The sequence below is a fragment of the Lacerta agilis genome, chromosome 3 (genome assembly GCF_009819535.1).
Source record: "Lacerta agilis isolate rLacAgi1 chromosome 3, rLacAgi1.pri, whole genome shotgun sequence".
Lineage (NCBI taxonomy): Eukaryota > Metazoa > Chordata > Lepidosauria > Squamata > Lacertidae > Lacerta > Lacerta agilis.
In genome coordinates, this window is record NC_046314.1 from 10,198,186 (window position 1) to 10,215,270 (window position 17,085).

General features: G+C 39.5%; 1 protein-coding gene across 4 annotated transcripts in view; it reads right to left on the reverse strand.

The window, feature by feature from the left end:
* The window catches only part of RANBP17 (RAN binding protein 17), a 168,222-nt gene that overhangs the window by 124,850 nt on the left and 26,287 nt on the right, over window positions 1-17,085 (reverse strand). For all 4 annotated transcript variants that reach the window (XM_033142824.1, XM_033142821.1, XM_033142822.1 and 1 more), the window contains exons 13-14: window positions 14,642-14,747; window positions 10,601-10,736 (exon numbers count right to left, since the gene is read on the reverse strand). In XM_033142824.1, the coding sequence (XP_032998715.1) occupies window positions 10,601-10,736; window positions 14,642-14,747 (242 nt within the window). The remainder of the gene's footprint in view (window positions 1-10,600; window positions 10,737-14,641; window positions 14,748-17,085) is intronic.

A 17,085-nucleotide genomic window follows, 5' to 3' on the forward strand; every position in this document is an offset into this window, starting at 1 on the left:
TTCTATGTCTACTATGGCATAGTCATTGTCTCTAATTTCAGCAAGAATTTTGGCCTATTCTAATGATATATTTCTAGGTAAAAGTAAAGGGACCCCTGACCATTAGGTCAAGTTGTGTCCGACTCTGGGGCTGCGGCGTTCATCTCGCGTTACTGGCCAAGGGAGCCGGTGTACAGCTTCCGGGTCATATGGCCAGCATGACTAAGTCGCTTCTGGTGAACCAGAGCAGCGCACGGAAACGCCATTTACCTTCCCGCTGGAGTGGTACCTATTTATCTACTTGCACTTTTGATGTGCTTTCGAACTGATAGGTGGGCAGGAGCTGGGACCGAGCAACAGGAGCGCACCCCATCGTGGGGATTCGAACCACTGACCTTCTGATCAGCAAGCCCTAGGCTCTGTGGTTTATATTTCTAAGAAAGCATAAAATATGCATCGGGGATGTGCCAGGATTCTGATAACAACAATTAACTTATCAGTGCCTTTCTCGGATAATAATATGACCATCTAGCCCAATTCGGGAAATTCATACTATTAGGAATTGTTCTACTTTCCTTTGTTGTCAACTGAATTGTTGAGTAAGACCATCAACAGCACCAAAGTAAATTAATCTCCCAGATCAATCTCCTAGACATTTTAAAGAGAAAGGAACTTCATCTTAGTCCTAAGCAAGTAAAAGCAATGGTATAACACTTTAGCACCATGAATACTCCAATATACCTATGTTCTCAGATAAACTTAGAGAAGAATTCAACACTGCACTTTTCTGATTGTTCCATCAGTGCAAGTATCTTGGCTTGTCAGAGGGAATTATCTCCGCTCCCTTCCACCAGGACGTTGTTCCAGAGGTTATCCCCTCCCTGCATGCCAACTGAGGGAGGGGGCATGCTTAGAGAAGAATAGGGTGAGGAAAGCCCCATTGCACTAGTGGAAGTGCTTGTTCAGGACAGTTCATTGACAGGACTCATTAGCTGAAATCTGCCCCAAGTAAACAAAGTAGTAGGCACATGATACTTTGTAGACCCTGTGGCAAGGGTTTTGGAACCCCTACTATGATGATCCAATGGTGAACATCTTTGGAGCAAAAGCAAATTTCGCTAATCACATCAATTGCATGTCCGCCACGCACTCAAAGATGGAAGTACCACTTCCTAACACCAGTGTGTTCATTCAAATTCAGCCAGGTGGCAAATCCACCTGCATGCTCACGGGAGCGAAAAAGAATCTAAAGTGGACAAAAAGGTAAACAAACAAGTTGAGCACTGAAGGAAACAGGGAAGGAAGGGCACTTCCTGGTACCTGGGATGCTATCATGAGTACTGCATATAATATAATATAAAATATGATATTAGAATATTTCCAATATTAGACAGGTGCTGAATTAAAATATTCAAGAATTACTGGTAGTCTTCATTTCAACCCTTAGTAACCCCTTTAAGTTTTATCATTCCAATTCTATAGCTTCTCATCCCAATTATCCTTTGGAGTATGTTTTGTTTTTGTTTAAGTATATTGAACCAAATATTCCCATTGTCTACATAACTAGATAATCTGAGGTTTGCTCAGCTAGCAGCTCAAGGGCCCTTGGCTGAATATCATCAGGTCCTTGCTACCCAGGACTCATTCAGACTGTGCACATAATTTTTATTGCTCTTTTTGCTATCCTGACCCATGTATCTTTACCTTTCCTTGTTTATATCAATACAATACCAAATTTCTTATCTGTTGGGGTTATTGTGAGTTGACTGGTGAATGTTCATACACACTAGAGATTGTACACATTCACACGTGGAGAATATTCAAGAACTGACAGCATCATGAGAGAATATTGTTCACCATCTGATCAATACAGACAATCATAAATGGATACTGGAGAACACAAAATGACCACTGTATGTTATGCACCTAATATTCATAACCTCCATGTACTGTTAAGTTTCACACATTGTTTGTACAATATACATTACATTCAAGCAGAGGATATGTATGCTGACCAGCCAACAAGAACACTACCCTGCTGACATTGCCCACCTGCACATATTCTCCGCCACCACCACTTGAAGATTATGCATCTCAACTGGGCAATATATGAAGTCCACTGCTCACGGTGTCAATTTCTGCAATTTCTCCATGTGTATGTATAGAACAGTATGTATAAAACAGTGGTTAAATGGATGAACACCCGAGTTTCATTTCTTCCACAATCATTCAACGATAATCTAGAACACCAGCACTTTATTACCGTTAAATCTACCTCACACTTTTGTGAAGCAGAGCCAGATCAAATCTCATTCTCAGCTTTTTACTAGGGTAGACATGCCAAGTAATACTTCTCAAAAGACAGCTCTCCATCCGTATTATTATTGTGTGTTTCGTGCATGTTTTGCAGTTTTAGTCTTCACATTTAGTCTTCCTCTGACCAGAATTAGACAAGCAATGCCAGTATGACCATAACTTCAAGTCCCATCATCTCCAAACAGTCAAAAACTCCTGCTCTTGCCACTTCTGTTTCTGAGCAAACCCAGCTAAGTTATACATTTTACAGCCATGAAGGGAGATCTCCCAAAGTAGGTATTTTCAACTGGCTTGCTATTTTGAACAAAGGGTGTGTCTGGTGCAAGAATGCCATTCAGAAGCACTTCATCATCATGACTATAGCCACATTATAGAACAATTTTTAATAGTGATATATAAAATGACACTTGGGTTGCCCCCCCTTACTAATTATGGGCCTTAAAAAAATTATGGTACTTTTGTAACATACAGAAAACTAGATATGGTAAACAGTGCATGGCAAACTCAATAGTACAACTGTCTGGAAACGGGACTTTTTCACCTCTCATTCAAAACAGCCAGTACTCCCAGGTTCAATCTTCAGCTAAGGCTGGGAAAAACTCCTACCTGAAACCCCAGAGGAGTCGCTGCCAGTCAGTGTTGACAATACCAAGATCAATGGGCCAATGGTCTGATATGGTATAAAGCAAGCCAAGCCACAATGCAACAGGAGGACTGAGCATATGAGTTCTTCACGCCACTTGAACCAACATTAGGGAGGTAGCCCATGGCAGCCATACATACAAAAATGCAATGTAAGATGTATTTGCCAGCATGTAGGTTCATACACTCCAATGTCGAATGTGGTTTCCTATTCTGATTTAGAGGGTAAGTGCCACAGTCCACTGTTTCAGATGTAACAGCAAACTATGGAATCAAGTTCATCTGAGCAAACAAAGTCCAGGGATGGGGGGCCATGTGAGCCCAATGTTCGCTTCATGTGTGTGGAAGTACAGCTGTACAAAATGTATCTGTTCATCCCAGCTATTCTTTCTCTTGACCCTAAATAACAGGTCACGTACAGTTAGGTACTTTGGTAATCAATACATTATAAAACTGGACTCCAGCATATCTTTATCATTGTCATACCTCTGTGATGTTTCCCCTACTTGGCCAAGAACCCTAAAATCCCTACTTTAAAACTAATGTAGCCATCTCAACAGCCCTTCCCTAAAACATTCGGGGGCACAACTGAACCCACTATTTGTTAAAAATCTTTTGTAAACTCTAAATGTTAAAGTTAAATGAGAGGCATTTAATGCAATCTGAAAAATATTCAATTCAATTAAAAATAATTGATGCACGGTGAAATAATTCTTCCCAAAGCTGCTGTAAAAATCTTCAAAAAAATAAAGCTACTTAATAATTTTCATCTCCTACAGGCTAGAGAAGCATTATTGCATATTAAAAATTGGAATTCAGTTTTCCCAGGAGGTACAAGAAAGTTATTAAAACAACCTATTTATTGTTGATATAACTATCCATTTGTGCTACACAAAAAGTAACAATTTCAGTACATTAAGAGAAAAACTAATTAAGATATAATTAGTATTTTCTGTATTTTGATAATTAAGGATTAGTTGGCTATTCCTTTTCACATTCCTGTTTGTTGCATCCTGACAATACCTTTAATGAGCAGCTAACGCTATTTAAGCCCTCATGGCTGAGCAGTTTAGTGACCACTACTACATTGCTTCCATTTATCACTGCCTCTTTACCTATAAATTAAAGCAGCCCTCTAGCTATCTTGATCTACTTTATATCAATTTCTTCATCCATATCAGCTGAATATGTATGGCATTAACCTCATTTACCAGTTGAGAAAAGATGAATTAAAATGAGATCCAATTCCTGGTCACACAACACAATTTCAAAAATGCCTGCTAATTTCCACCACCTGTCAGAACAGCAATCCTTTACTTTCCAGTAATAAAATGAGGTATATTTCTGCTCAGCTCATTAAAAATAATAATTGAACACACATATTTTAATGTAATTAACCACTAAAAGTACAAATCCCTGATTACAATGTGAACCATATATGTTCAATTCTTCTAGTCCCAATGAAGCTAATGCATTTGTATACAGTGCATTCAAATAGTGTGAAATGTACTGTAAAAAAAATATTAGAAATATTAAGCTTAAGTATAGTCACTTCTGTGGCCTTGCAAAAATACGGTATTTTATAAACTAAGATTAACAAGAAAACCAGAGGCACAATAATGAGCAATTTTTTTTATTTTAAACCATTCCAGTTCCAAATAAAGTAAATTGCCAGAGTATATACAGATTGTTTGCAATATGAAAATTGTACGGATAAAGAAAGAACATTTTCTTTAACATGCTGTACATTTATGTCTCTATATTTTGTATTTTTATTCCACAATTATCAAGCACAGATAGAAACTGCACACAAGAAAGTGAGATTAAAACAGGAATTACAATTAAAATGCTTAGTTGTTCTTTCTAGGAAAGTATCACCAACTTTCTCAATACTGTATATCTATATTTTTTGGAGTGAGGGATTACTAACAATTTCTCTTCTAAGTCATCTGCACTAGGGGGTTCTTTCTAGGACTATTTTCCAAGAAACTCTACTCTCTGCTCCAAATGTCCTTTGCAATAATTACCTATGTTTCACAGATTCATCCTTGCTTTATAGCACCTCTTCACAGAAACAATGTACTGTAGATCCTTGGTCTTCCAAATCATGCTCAGCCCAAGGGCCACAATCAGAGAGAAAAGGGGACAAAGCAATGAATGTAAATAATCCTTTGTGCAGTAGGCTAGCTTCTATGTACTTTCACATGTCTCTCTTTATTCACATCCAGACAAGTAAGGGGCATTGCCAGAATTGAAGGACACATTCCAGCCAAGCAAAAATACTTGGGAGTGCAAAGCCAAGCCACGGAAGCTGTGACCCAGGGAGAATTGCAAGTGCTAGACAGCAGCGCCTGGTGGGCCTGAGGTCCCACACCATTGATCTACACAATGCATGCAGCCTAATAAAAGCTTTGCCTTGTTTTGGAAACTTTTTGAGCCTCATCTGCACAAACGAGAACACACAAGTCATTTCAACACTCAACAGGTTTCAGAACATGCTCAGTTGGTTCCAGAACACCAACAGCAAGCTCCCTATCGCAAGTAAGAGTTCAAAAGGATCATCAGGATAAATATGCTTTGTCAACCATTCGGTCTACGACTAGCGTCAATACAGCTAGCAAAACTATGAGACTGTCTTGAGTGTTGGAAGATGCAATTTGTGAAGAAGCAGCAATCACCCTATCCGTGTCAAGCTATAAGACCACAGATCTTCAGCCTAACAAAACAAGACTAATGCTGGCATTTGATAATGCTGTGCAATCCACACCAAAACATGTAGACCAAAATGGGGAACAAAAAGGCCTCTCAACATTGCTACTTATTTATTTATTTGCATTTATAAACAACTTAGTATTTCAAAAATCTCTTTAAGTGATGCACTGTAATGATAGATATATATTATTAAAGCAAAAACAAAAATGCAACCTAAAACAAAACAGCAGTAAAAGTATATAAAAACAAACAAAATAGCAATTCAGAGGATTCAAACACATAAAACAGGTTCCAATCTTATGGATCAGGGAGAGTCTGGTCTTCATATTTTTTAGCAGATGGATTGATTCAACATAGGTTTAAAAAAAGGGTAAAGAACGCCTGGATGGTTAAGTCCAGTCAAAGGCAACTATGGGGTGCACTGCTCATCTTGCTTCAGCCCGAGGGAGCTGGCGTTTGTCCATAGACAGCTTTCCGGGTCATGTGGCTAGCATGACTAAACTGCTTCTGGTGCAACGGGACACCATGACAAGTGCCAGAGCCACAGTGGTACCTATTTATCTACTTGCGCTGGTGTGCTTTCGAGCTGCTAGGTTGGCAGGAGCTGCAACACAGCAATAGGAGCTCACCTGATCGGCAGGCCCAAGAGGCTCAGTTTAGACCAGGGGTCAGCAAACTTTTTCAGCAGGGGGTCGGTCCACTGTCCCTCAGATCTTGTGGGGGGCTGGACTATATTTTGAATATGAACGAATTCCTATGCTCCACAAATAACCCAGAGATGCATTTTAAATAAAAGGACACATTCTACTCATGTAAAAGCATGCTGATTCCCGGACCGTCCACGGACTGGATTTAGAAGGCGATTGGGCCACATCTGGCCCCCGGGCCTTAGTTTGGGGACCCCTGGTTTAGACCACAGCACCACCAGCTGCAATACTGCAGACAGGACAATCACTCATGCCCTTTAAATCACATTCCAAAGGAGACTATATTCAGATTGAAAACCTAAGATAAGGGTGTGTTGTTTCTAATTTTTATACAGTAATTTTAAGCCCTTTATATTAAAATAAATGCAAATATAAGAAAAGCTATTTAATAGGCATCAATGGTCAAATTAAATTATTATGTGCATTCCTTACAAACAGTTATTGTTACCTATGCTCACCTATAGCTATATGTAGCATTTAAACCAATACTATTGCATCACCAATGATCATTCTGGCTTTTAAAGCTATTTCAGTTCCTGCAACTGGTTATACACATCTCCAAAATCTGTGGGTTGCATCCAAGTAAAGCGTAACTCAGAATAAAACCACCGGATTGTATTCAACTAAATCTTACTCAGAGTAGAACTACTGAAATTAATGAACCTACACTAGCCATGCCCACTTGCTTTAATGGGTCCACTCAGAGTCGGACTAGCACTGGATACCACTCACTGAAATCAATGGTCTAAAGTTAATCACACACATTGATTTCAGTTGGTTTACTCTTAAGTACAACTTAGTTGGATTCAATCTTATAGGTTGTTAAACACTCCAAACTGAAATAATCTAAGCATTGTTGAGAGTGCTTATTATCAATGCCTCTAACTATAAAGGACAAATGTAAATATTTTCTCTCCACTGTTAATCTTCAAGACATATATTTCTCCGTTACCCCTGCAAGGTCATTTATTTCCTGCATAAAGCAGAGGGCAATTAAACGGAAGGATAAACCTGGTGCCCTGAAGAGAGAAAACATCCACAGTCAATTGAATATTTTTGATTCCTTCCCTCTCTTTTTCACCAAGCGCTACTTGGGGAGCACATTATGCTGAAATGCAATCTCATAAATATCATTAAGAAATAGCATAATAAAAATTTAAAAAAACAAAAAAAAACCCATAACAATATAAATGTGTAATACATAGAACAGAGGGAGTCTTTCCCCACTTGGGCTTCCGATCATTCCCTACTGCTTATATTTCCTCAACAGAATGGAATAACCACATTAAATAAAATAAATAAATAAATAAATAAAGACCGTGTATAATTTGCATGGGAGAAAATACAGATGTAAAGGTTAACAAATTAAAGATCTATGTGCAGAAAAAGGTACACACAGCGTATGTTCTATAGCATTACAGCACCACAGTTTTCCACCTATGTGTCTGAGCGTAGTCTATTTGAAAGAATGTTCATTGGACTTGATTGGCTGCATGGTTAGTTAAACACTTGCAACTTGGCCCTTTGTACAACCAAATACAGCCTAGATATAGGCTATTTTTAGAAATCCCCACTGCAGTATGCAGAGCAGGACCTTTGTTAGTATTCTCCAAACCCTCCAGATTTGCAGCAGGCATAATAAAGTGTTTGCTATATTACGGAAAGCATGACCGTGTGGTTTCTTTGGTTAAACTGGATACTAAGTCTCTTCTTATCAGTTGCTAACAAAATGCATCTTTAAAAAAAAAAAAATCTGTCAAAATTCAGCTTAAAAAGGATCCCCAGCAGTGTCTCAAAGAGGCTGAAGAACACAGACAATCTTTTTATCAAGTTTATAAATATCACTTTCAGTTAATTTAAGCTACTTTCAATAGCCATATAAATGGTTGTCATCTTAACTAGATCCATTTTTACATCTCTCTTTACTTCTGTTTCCAAACATGAATCCTTCTAATCAATAAGAGTATATCTATGCAGGCAATATATAGCAGAGGATTTACTGTAGGGATATAATGCCATCTGCTGCTACAGTTGCTGCTATAGCAGGGGGAGAGAAAAAAACAAAGACATAACTGGGCCTTTAGTTTAAAAAAAACAACGCTTTAGAGATCATATCGTTTCATTTTATCCCAGAAACGTAAAACCCAGACATTCAGAGAAAAGACCAGGGTTTTGTTGTTATTCAATCCCACCATCCCACAACTACACACCTCTATTGCTTGCCAGATCTGAAAAACACTATATTCAGAATAGATTTACAGCACAAGTTCTCTTATTCTTTCACAGGTCCGTGCCGAACTGAATTGAATTGTGTAAAGGATCCAATACTGATTCACAGCGTGGTGGTGTTCAGGTTTTATTCTGGTGAACCTGGATCACAAAGCAACTTGACCCTGACTATATTCGGAAGTAGATTGCCTCTGAAAACCAGCTGCTGAAGGGAAGTTAACAGAAGAGGCCTCTTGCCCTCATATACTGCTTGTGGACTTCCAATAGGCATCTTCTTTCCCACCATCAGAAACAGGATACTGGACTAGATCGGTCTTTGGGCTCCTTTTTCATTATCAGAGGGAAGCATCAGTGAGATAATCATCAGTGAGTAACGATGGACTAGATTCCCTAAAAAGTGCTTATCTACCATCACCCACCTTCCCCTGCAACTTGCACCCACAGAGATGTGTTAGGTATGCCACTTTCCAGCTAGGGTAGTGTTAAGCATACAGAGTTATTCCTGCATTGCAGAGGATTGGACTAGATGACCCTTGGGATCCTTCCAACTCTTCAATTCTGTGATTCTAGGCTGATCAGCACTTGGAAATAATCCAATATTATCATTTACAGTGCATCCTATCTAAAGGGAGGTCACAGCAGGCACACAGTGTTCCTCTAAGAAACTAAGGTAGATAGGGTTCTCTGAAGGCATTTTACTCAGAGTAGAACAATTGTAATTAATGAACATGACCAACTTAGGTCCATTGATTTTAGTGTATCTACTTTGATTAAAACATAACTTTCTACCTATCTTTTTAACTAGGTAAGGTACAGTTGGTTAAACAGGAGCTGTGGCAGCAGGGTCAATATGCCCAGACCTAGGAAAGTGAGGGTCTATATGCAACAAAGCAGAGAGGGCAGCCGAGGGTTTCACAGACTACTGCTTTGCCTCATTACATGATTGTCTCCTTTTAATGAAACTGATGTGCTCTTTCGCAGTATCAATTCTCAGTTTGATGACATCAGGTGAAAACAAAAATAGCCAAAAGAAACTACAAAAATTAAAGCATTAGGAAAAAAGTACTTCAAACTAGACAAACTTGAAACAGCCTAGACTTCTTCAACAACAGGAAGAGGAATTTTATAGTTGGTCACTATCAGATCAAATATGCAGCGCTTCAGGTTACGCACATCACGGGTTACGAACGGAGCTCCGGAACAGATTCCGTTCGTAACCAGAGGTACCACTGTACAGATCTGGTAATCAGAAAGTCCAATTGCTGTGTCTAATCTTTCATCACTGTCTTCATGCTAAATATTTGCTTTGGAGAACAAGCAAAAATTATTTCTATCTTTCTCAACATCAACTGATCAGCTTTGTATAATATCTATATTATGACTGTCCCCTTAAGTTAGGGGGAATTAACTACTTTTTCCTTAAAGAATGTGTCTTGCTTTATCTTCCTTCTCTAGTCAAAATGCAGGAAAAGCCAAGTAGTGTGAGAAATTCAGTAGAAACCAAATAAATGAGTAACTGTCAAAAGGACAGAACTATTAAAAGTATAAATCCTGCATACCCAGCTGTGAAATATAATACAATATAGCAAACTCTGTTAAATGCTTGAAAAAAAGGACAAAATGCAATGTAATCTCGAACTGTTTAATGAATACAACTGTTGAAAAAGTGAAGTACTTTCATACAGCGCCCTGAAATGAACTTGACTACAAATACAGAAAATATGTCAAGAAAGAGATAAAAATCACATTCAACTGCAGTCTAGTCACACCAGTTGCACACTCTTTTCCACGAACAGCAGCTTCAGCTCCTTTGCCCAAACTGCTTCCCAGTTTACTTTCAATGAACTAAATAGCAGATAATCTCTCTCTACTAAAATGAAGTGCTGCTCATTAAGTGAAAGAGCGCACGCAAACTCTTTGGGTTCAGGATCAATTCTCCCCACAACGCACATATCTAACAACAGGCCTTTCTGTATAAAATTAAATTGTGTAAATATTTTAGGGGAAACACTTACCTTTGAGGTGCGCTGGAGCTGATCTCCTACGTAGGTTTTACGGAACTGATCCAAAAACCAGAGTATAGCAAGTTCTACCTTCTCATTGCTAGAGCGTTGTAACTGGGCATCCATCAAAGAAATTAGCTGAAAGACTCTGAAATCAGTAAAAAAAGAAAAGAAAAAAGGAAACATGTATAAAGTTGTTGGGTTTTAAACTTGATATTCAAAATGATTGACAGGTGCACCAGCCATTAATATCTAAACACATCTTCAGTTGAATCAAACTGTGTTGTTTTTGATCAAGCAGACACCTCTGCTAAGAGAAGAGAAGGGCAATCATTTTTACCAATTTCCCTGTTCTGAATTTGAGTTTACACAACACACAAGCAGCCAAAGTGCCGACTAGGATATGAGTATCACTGTAGAGCCAATAGGAACCAACACTGTCAGTTAGTTGTTTCATGTCTCTCTGGTTATGATTTTGTTTTGGAAACCCTTTTCTGCGTAGTATTATTTGTTGCATAGCATTATTTTCAACTCATTGCCCTTTTCAACTGTATGTTATTTAAATGCTCTCGGTTTGTGGTTTTAATTATGTACAGAGTGATTTGATGGACCCGGGGAGGTTAACAGAGATGCCCCTATAAGAGCAGTTTCAGGTAGGGAGAGGTATGGCGATTGTGCTCAGTTAAGAACTTCCCCTAAAGGACCAGGTTCACAGTTTGGGTGTGTTTTCGGATCCAACACAGAGTAGCTTCTCTGGCTCAAAGCAGCTTCTGTCAGCTCCAGCTAATACACCTGGATGAGGATAGCTTATCCAATTATCCAGGCTTTGGTAACCTGCCACCTAAGACTATTACAGTGTATTATATATGGGGCTGCCAAGAACTCATAGAGGCAGCAGGCAAAACTTGTTCCCCTCTCTATTTTCTTCTTCCGTGGGCACACGAAACAAATTGTAATTATCTTGATTTTCTACTGAACCCCCCAGAAAGAAGGGCTTTTTCGTTGGCCAGGTTCAACGCAAATCCATCAAACCTCCTATGAGGAAGGTTCTCAGGCAGGGTGGAGGGCGAGAGGACTTGTCCATGCGATGACCATCAGGTGGAAAGCCTTGTTCATATGGTTTTTCACTGCAAACTTTACGCCAATCTCCGCCAGCAAATTCCTGGACCAGCTCTGTATCCCTGGAAGGAGACCAGAGCGGGAAGCCTTGCATTTCCTACTAAAGGGGACTGACCAGGAGCTCACCAAATTGGTAGCCCAATACCTACATTTGCTCTTTTCTCGATGCCATATTCTGCAGTCGTCTGAGTTATCAGGAGTCCCAGAGATGTGATCGTGGACAGCAGAGTCTTGTCTCTTTTCTCTTCTAATATAGTTTGCCCCACTGCGAAAGTATTATTTCGCTACTGTTTTGTATGTATGTATGTATGTATGTTTGTTTGTTTGATGCCAATAAAAGGTTGATGATGATGAAAACAATCCAGAAACTGCAATTGTTTCAAAACAGGGAGACAAAACTTTTAACTGGGGTGAGGCATTATGCCAGTGCTTTATTAATTGCACTGACTCCCAGTCTGTTTCCAGGCCCAATTTATAATGCTGTTTTTAACCCATAAAGCCTTAAATGGCTTGAGACGATATTAGCTGAAAGATCACCTCCTCCTGTGCAAGCCTATCCAAATTTTAAGATCCTCTTCAAAGGCTCTGCTCCAGGGGTCCCATCATGTGAAGTGGGAGTAGGTGATACCAAGGAGGGGGCCTCAGGACTGCAGCTGCAGAATTGCTTCCCCAGAGAAGCTGACATGGGGTCTACTCTAAGGTATTTTCAGTGCCAGGTGAAGGCCTATTTCTTCACCCAGGCATTTTGATTCAGTTTGGACAGTAAAATGTGTTATGCTGTCTGTGCTGCACGTTCTTTTTTGCTGTCTTTTCTCACTTACTGTTCATTTTAATAATTTTATATTGCATTTTTAATATTGTTTTGTTTGCTAGCCATCAAAAAAATATGTATTGATTGGTGGGGGAAATGTGTGTGCGAGAGTGTGTGTGTGAGTGTGTTTATGAAGTTTTGTGATTGTGCAGAAGCTCCCAGTAGATATTAGAACACGCAAGAACATTATTGGTAAAGGGACCCCTGATCGTTAGGTCCAGTCGCGGATGACTCTGGAGTTGCGACGTTCATCTCGCTTTACTGGCCGAGGGAGCCGGTGTACAGCTTCCGGTTCATGTGGCCAGCATGACTAAGTCACTTCTGGCAAACCAGAGCAGTGCACGGAAACGCCGTTTACGTCCCCGCCGGAGCGGTACCTATTTGTCTACTTGCACGTTGACGTGCTTTCAAACTGCTAGGTGGGCAGGAGCTGGGACCGAACAACGGGAGCTCACCCCGTCGTGGGGATTCGAACCGCCAACCTTCTGATCAGCAAGCCCTAGGCTCTGTGGTTTAGACCAGTGTTTTTCAACCACTGTTCCGTGGCACACTAGTGTGCCGCGAGATGTTGCCTGGTGTGCCGTGGGAAAATTACTTTATATATAGTCAATATAGGCACAGAGTTAAATTTTTTAACATTTTCTAATGGTGGTGTGCCTCGTGATTTTTTCCATGAAACAAGTGTGCCTTTGCCCAAAAAAGGTTGAAAAACACTGGTTTAGACCACAGTCCCACCCGCGTCCCTAAGAACATTCTGCTCTAAGCACGCAGCTGGTGTTTTTGAACTGTGTGTGTCATCTGAAGTGCCAAGGCCACTGGGAAGAGTGTATCTGCTGCCCAGTGAGCAGTCTTTCTCTCATTCTTCTACAGACTTCTATTTCCTTGCTTTTATTTTTTGCATTTTATGTTCGTGTGGTGTAATTTTTTAATGTTGGGAGACTGGATTTTGCTCGACAAAGAGCTGAGCTGTGCCTTGCCAGGGTTCTGGCAAAGAACTGTTTATGCCTTAGTAAACTTAGTAAACTGTTTTTTCCTGTGTCTGGTGTCTTTTGGGGATGCACGCAATCACCAAAGTTCCACTACTCTGTTAATCAATCAATGCCTAGGCAGGGCTTGAGGCACTGGATCCAGACAATATATAGAATGGTACCTGTATGTATGTACTGTGGTACCTTGGTTTATGAACTTAAATCTGTTCCGGAAGTCCGTTCTTAAACCAAAGCATTCTTAAACCAAGGTGTGCTTTCCCATAGCAGCGGGGGATTCTATTTAAAAATGGAACACACTCAGCAAGAAGCGGAACATGTTCTTATTCCAAGGCAAAGTTCACAAACCAAAACACCTACTTCCGGGTTTGCAGCGTTCTTAATCCAAGTTGTTCATAAACTAAGCTGTTCTTAAACCAAGGTACCACTGTATATGTATGATGATGTGTGTGTGTATCACGCTGTGAAACACCGTGTGTGTATGAATACCTGTGTCCAAAGGACATAAAGTCAACAATGGCTAGAGCAGAGGTGGGCAACCAAGGATTTTCTCTACACATGGTCGCAATGCACTTCTTTCGAGACCCAGTCAGTTTGTGCTCAACCTATGATCCGTATCTTGTCCTGACAATAAGATCCTGTAATCCAGGATCTCTAGGCTGGGAAAGTGTTCTGCGTAGGAAAATACACACACAGGGGCAAACAAATGGTTGCTTCTCTTGCCAATTAGGAGAACCCTTTTGTCCTTAATCTTGTTTTCCACACAGAGAATGTCCAGAAGGATCAGATTACCTTCCATGAAAGAAGAACCTGCCTGTTTTACTTTAGCACTGAGGACCTAGACCCACAAATTCAACTCGTTTACCACACTGAAAACGAGCAGCATGCAATCTGCAGGGACAGTCACGTGACTGTGATTTAAGACAGAGGTGTTATCCAATGCTGTCAAATGAGCAGTTCTATAATGCCAATTCAGATTCCAAGTCAATATGCTGTTTTGAAAGCCATTCTCTGTTCATCAAACCTGAAAACACAGAGGTGTAAACAGGACTTTTGCCCACAGCCGTTTTCATTCACAAAACATGCTTTCTTTTTTTAAAAAAAAAAAAAAGTTTGGGGGTAATGATGCACACTTACCGACAAGATAATTCACCATCCATAGCATCATGTTCATCAGTACTGGTATAAGTTAATCTTCCGCCTACAACAGTTCCAACAAGATATACAAGCCATGCCAAGCATCCTAGCATGGTAGGGATGGGGAGAGGGAGGGGGAGAGAGAGGGAGCATTTACATTACAACTTCATACAGCATCTGATCTAAACATATTGCAGGCTGTTCTAGTAAATGCTAATGTTTATTGATAAATTGTTGAATTTCTGTCTGATTCATTGAAGCCACTTGATGATTCTTATAATAAACTTACAAATGCTTATATTGTAGGACATGCTATTGTGTCTCACATTTTACCAGGAAGAGGGAAATGCGGAGGAAACTTGGGAGTTTACCAAAACCACTTGGTTAAGCCTTGAAATCTATTCTTAAAATCTTCTAAAATGTTAAGAACTGCTAGCAAACATCAACGTTCACCAGGTTTCCGTTATGTATCATAACACAGCTGAGGAAGTAATTCCAGAATTAAGATTTTTGCTTTCTGTTATGAATCATACTTTGATATAGTCATCCCAAGTACTATAATGTCCACTTTTATGATTAATGGTCCAATTCAGCAGGTTTTTAAAAACAAAAAACATAAAAACACTGCAAACCTAGATTCTGTTCAAGTTGGCTTCCATCTTGACTATGGGAGGGGAAAGGCCTTCACAGCTCTAATAAGTGATCTTCACTGCAAATCAACAAAAAGAATGCCTCTTTCCTCATCCTGGCTAGACTTCTCTGCAGCTTTTGACACTATTCTTTGGGACCTTCTTGAACATCTGGCAAGTATCTAAGATGTCATTCCAATGGCCACATTTTTTTGCCTTTGAAATAACAGGGGAACCAGAAATACTCCTAGATCTAGCTGTATTTAGTGGCTTAAGAGTCTTCAGTGATGTGGAGTGCCTTTTGCCAGCTTCATCTGGTTTGCCAGCTATAGGCATTCTTGAAGAGTGACAGCCTGGCCACAGTAATTCATGCTCTAATAACTTCTCATATAGATTACTACAAAGAAAGACTTTGAAACAGCAGCTAGTGCAGAATGCCGCAGCAAGGTTACTGAGTTGATCAGCCACCCAGAGCCACATATCACCAATTCTGAAGGAGTTGCTGCCATCGTGTACTGTTGACAACTTATAAAACCCTGAATGATTTGGGACCTAAATACTTGAAAGAGCCTCTTCCTGTATCATCCTGCAGTGATGCAAGAGAAGGCCTTCTTGGTGGTGACATCCCAGCTGTGAAATGTCCTCCCTGCTGAAATTTAGCTGGTACCTACTCTCTTTTCATCCCAGTGCCAGCTTAAAACATGTCTGTTTACTCAAGCCATTGGAAATAATTAATGTTCAACTTTGGATTTTGAGGCATGTCTCTGCAATTTTATGGCCAACTGAAATTTTATCTGTTCTCATGTTCAGTTAATGGATTGTGGCTTTAAAAAAAAAGAAAATGTTATTGTTCCCCACTCTAAAATATTAGGATGGAGGGTGGGCTGTAAATAGATGAATAGTGATCACTGCAGACACCATCCCTTCTTTATGGGATCTATTGCAAGGAGTGACAACATGATCATTTTTCTATTCCCCCCCCCCCATTGGTTTGATTTGATTTGTTATCACTTCGAGCTATTGAGACTATACCTATTTTAAAATAAAATGACCAAGTTATGCTCCTCATTTGGTATGGATTTGGTTGCTGTCATTAATGCAGATTCTGTAATCAATTGCTTATTGCAAAAACAAAATCGGTATTTTAAAAGTACTATTTCACAATTTTAAGGCCAGCACCACCATGTCTGAAAGCTGGAATATTGGCAAGTCTGAAGCACAGAAAACCGTTAAATGGATTGATAACCTCCTCAACATTTAAGATTAAACTCTAAAGTACTCCCGTCAGCACACGGAGTATTCTGTTAATGATCTTGAGTTAGTCCCTATGCACCGAAAATAGAATTCATTTTCCATCACAATTCTCTATGCTTACTTCCTCTATTCAAAACATTCAGTATTGCTGCTTTTCCAGCTGCTTAAGGAGAATATTTTTTTTCCTTACCAAAATAATTATTGCTGTAATAATCTGTAATTATGTTTTATAACAGCAATAATCCCAAAGAAATCAGTCATTACCATAGATCACAAGTAATCGTTAACTACTGTTAATGACCCATTTCTTGGGGATTATTGTTTTAGTAAACCATGACTGCATCACAATCGATACAGAGACCAAGACAATATAATAAAATGAGGTCTTAATATTATATTAACTTATTTTGTAACATTAAAAACCATTAAACATCTAAATTAAAGTGTGCATAACTAGAGGAGGTAACATTTATTGTTCTGTGCTAACAGAAAATGTTTAGTCCACAGAAAAGATATTGAATATTATACAAAGAGAAATACAAATTTAAAATAATGCCAACG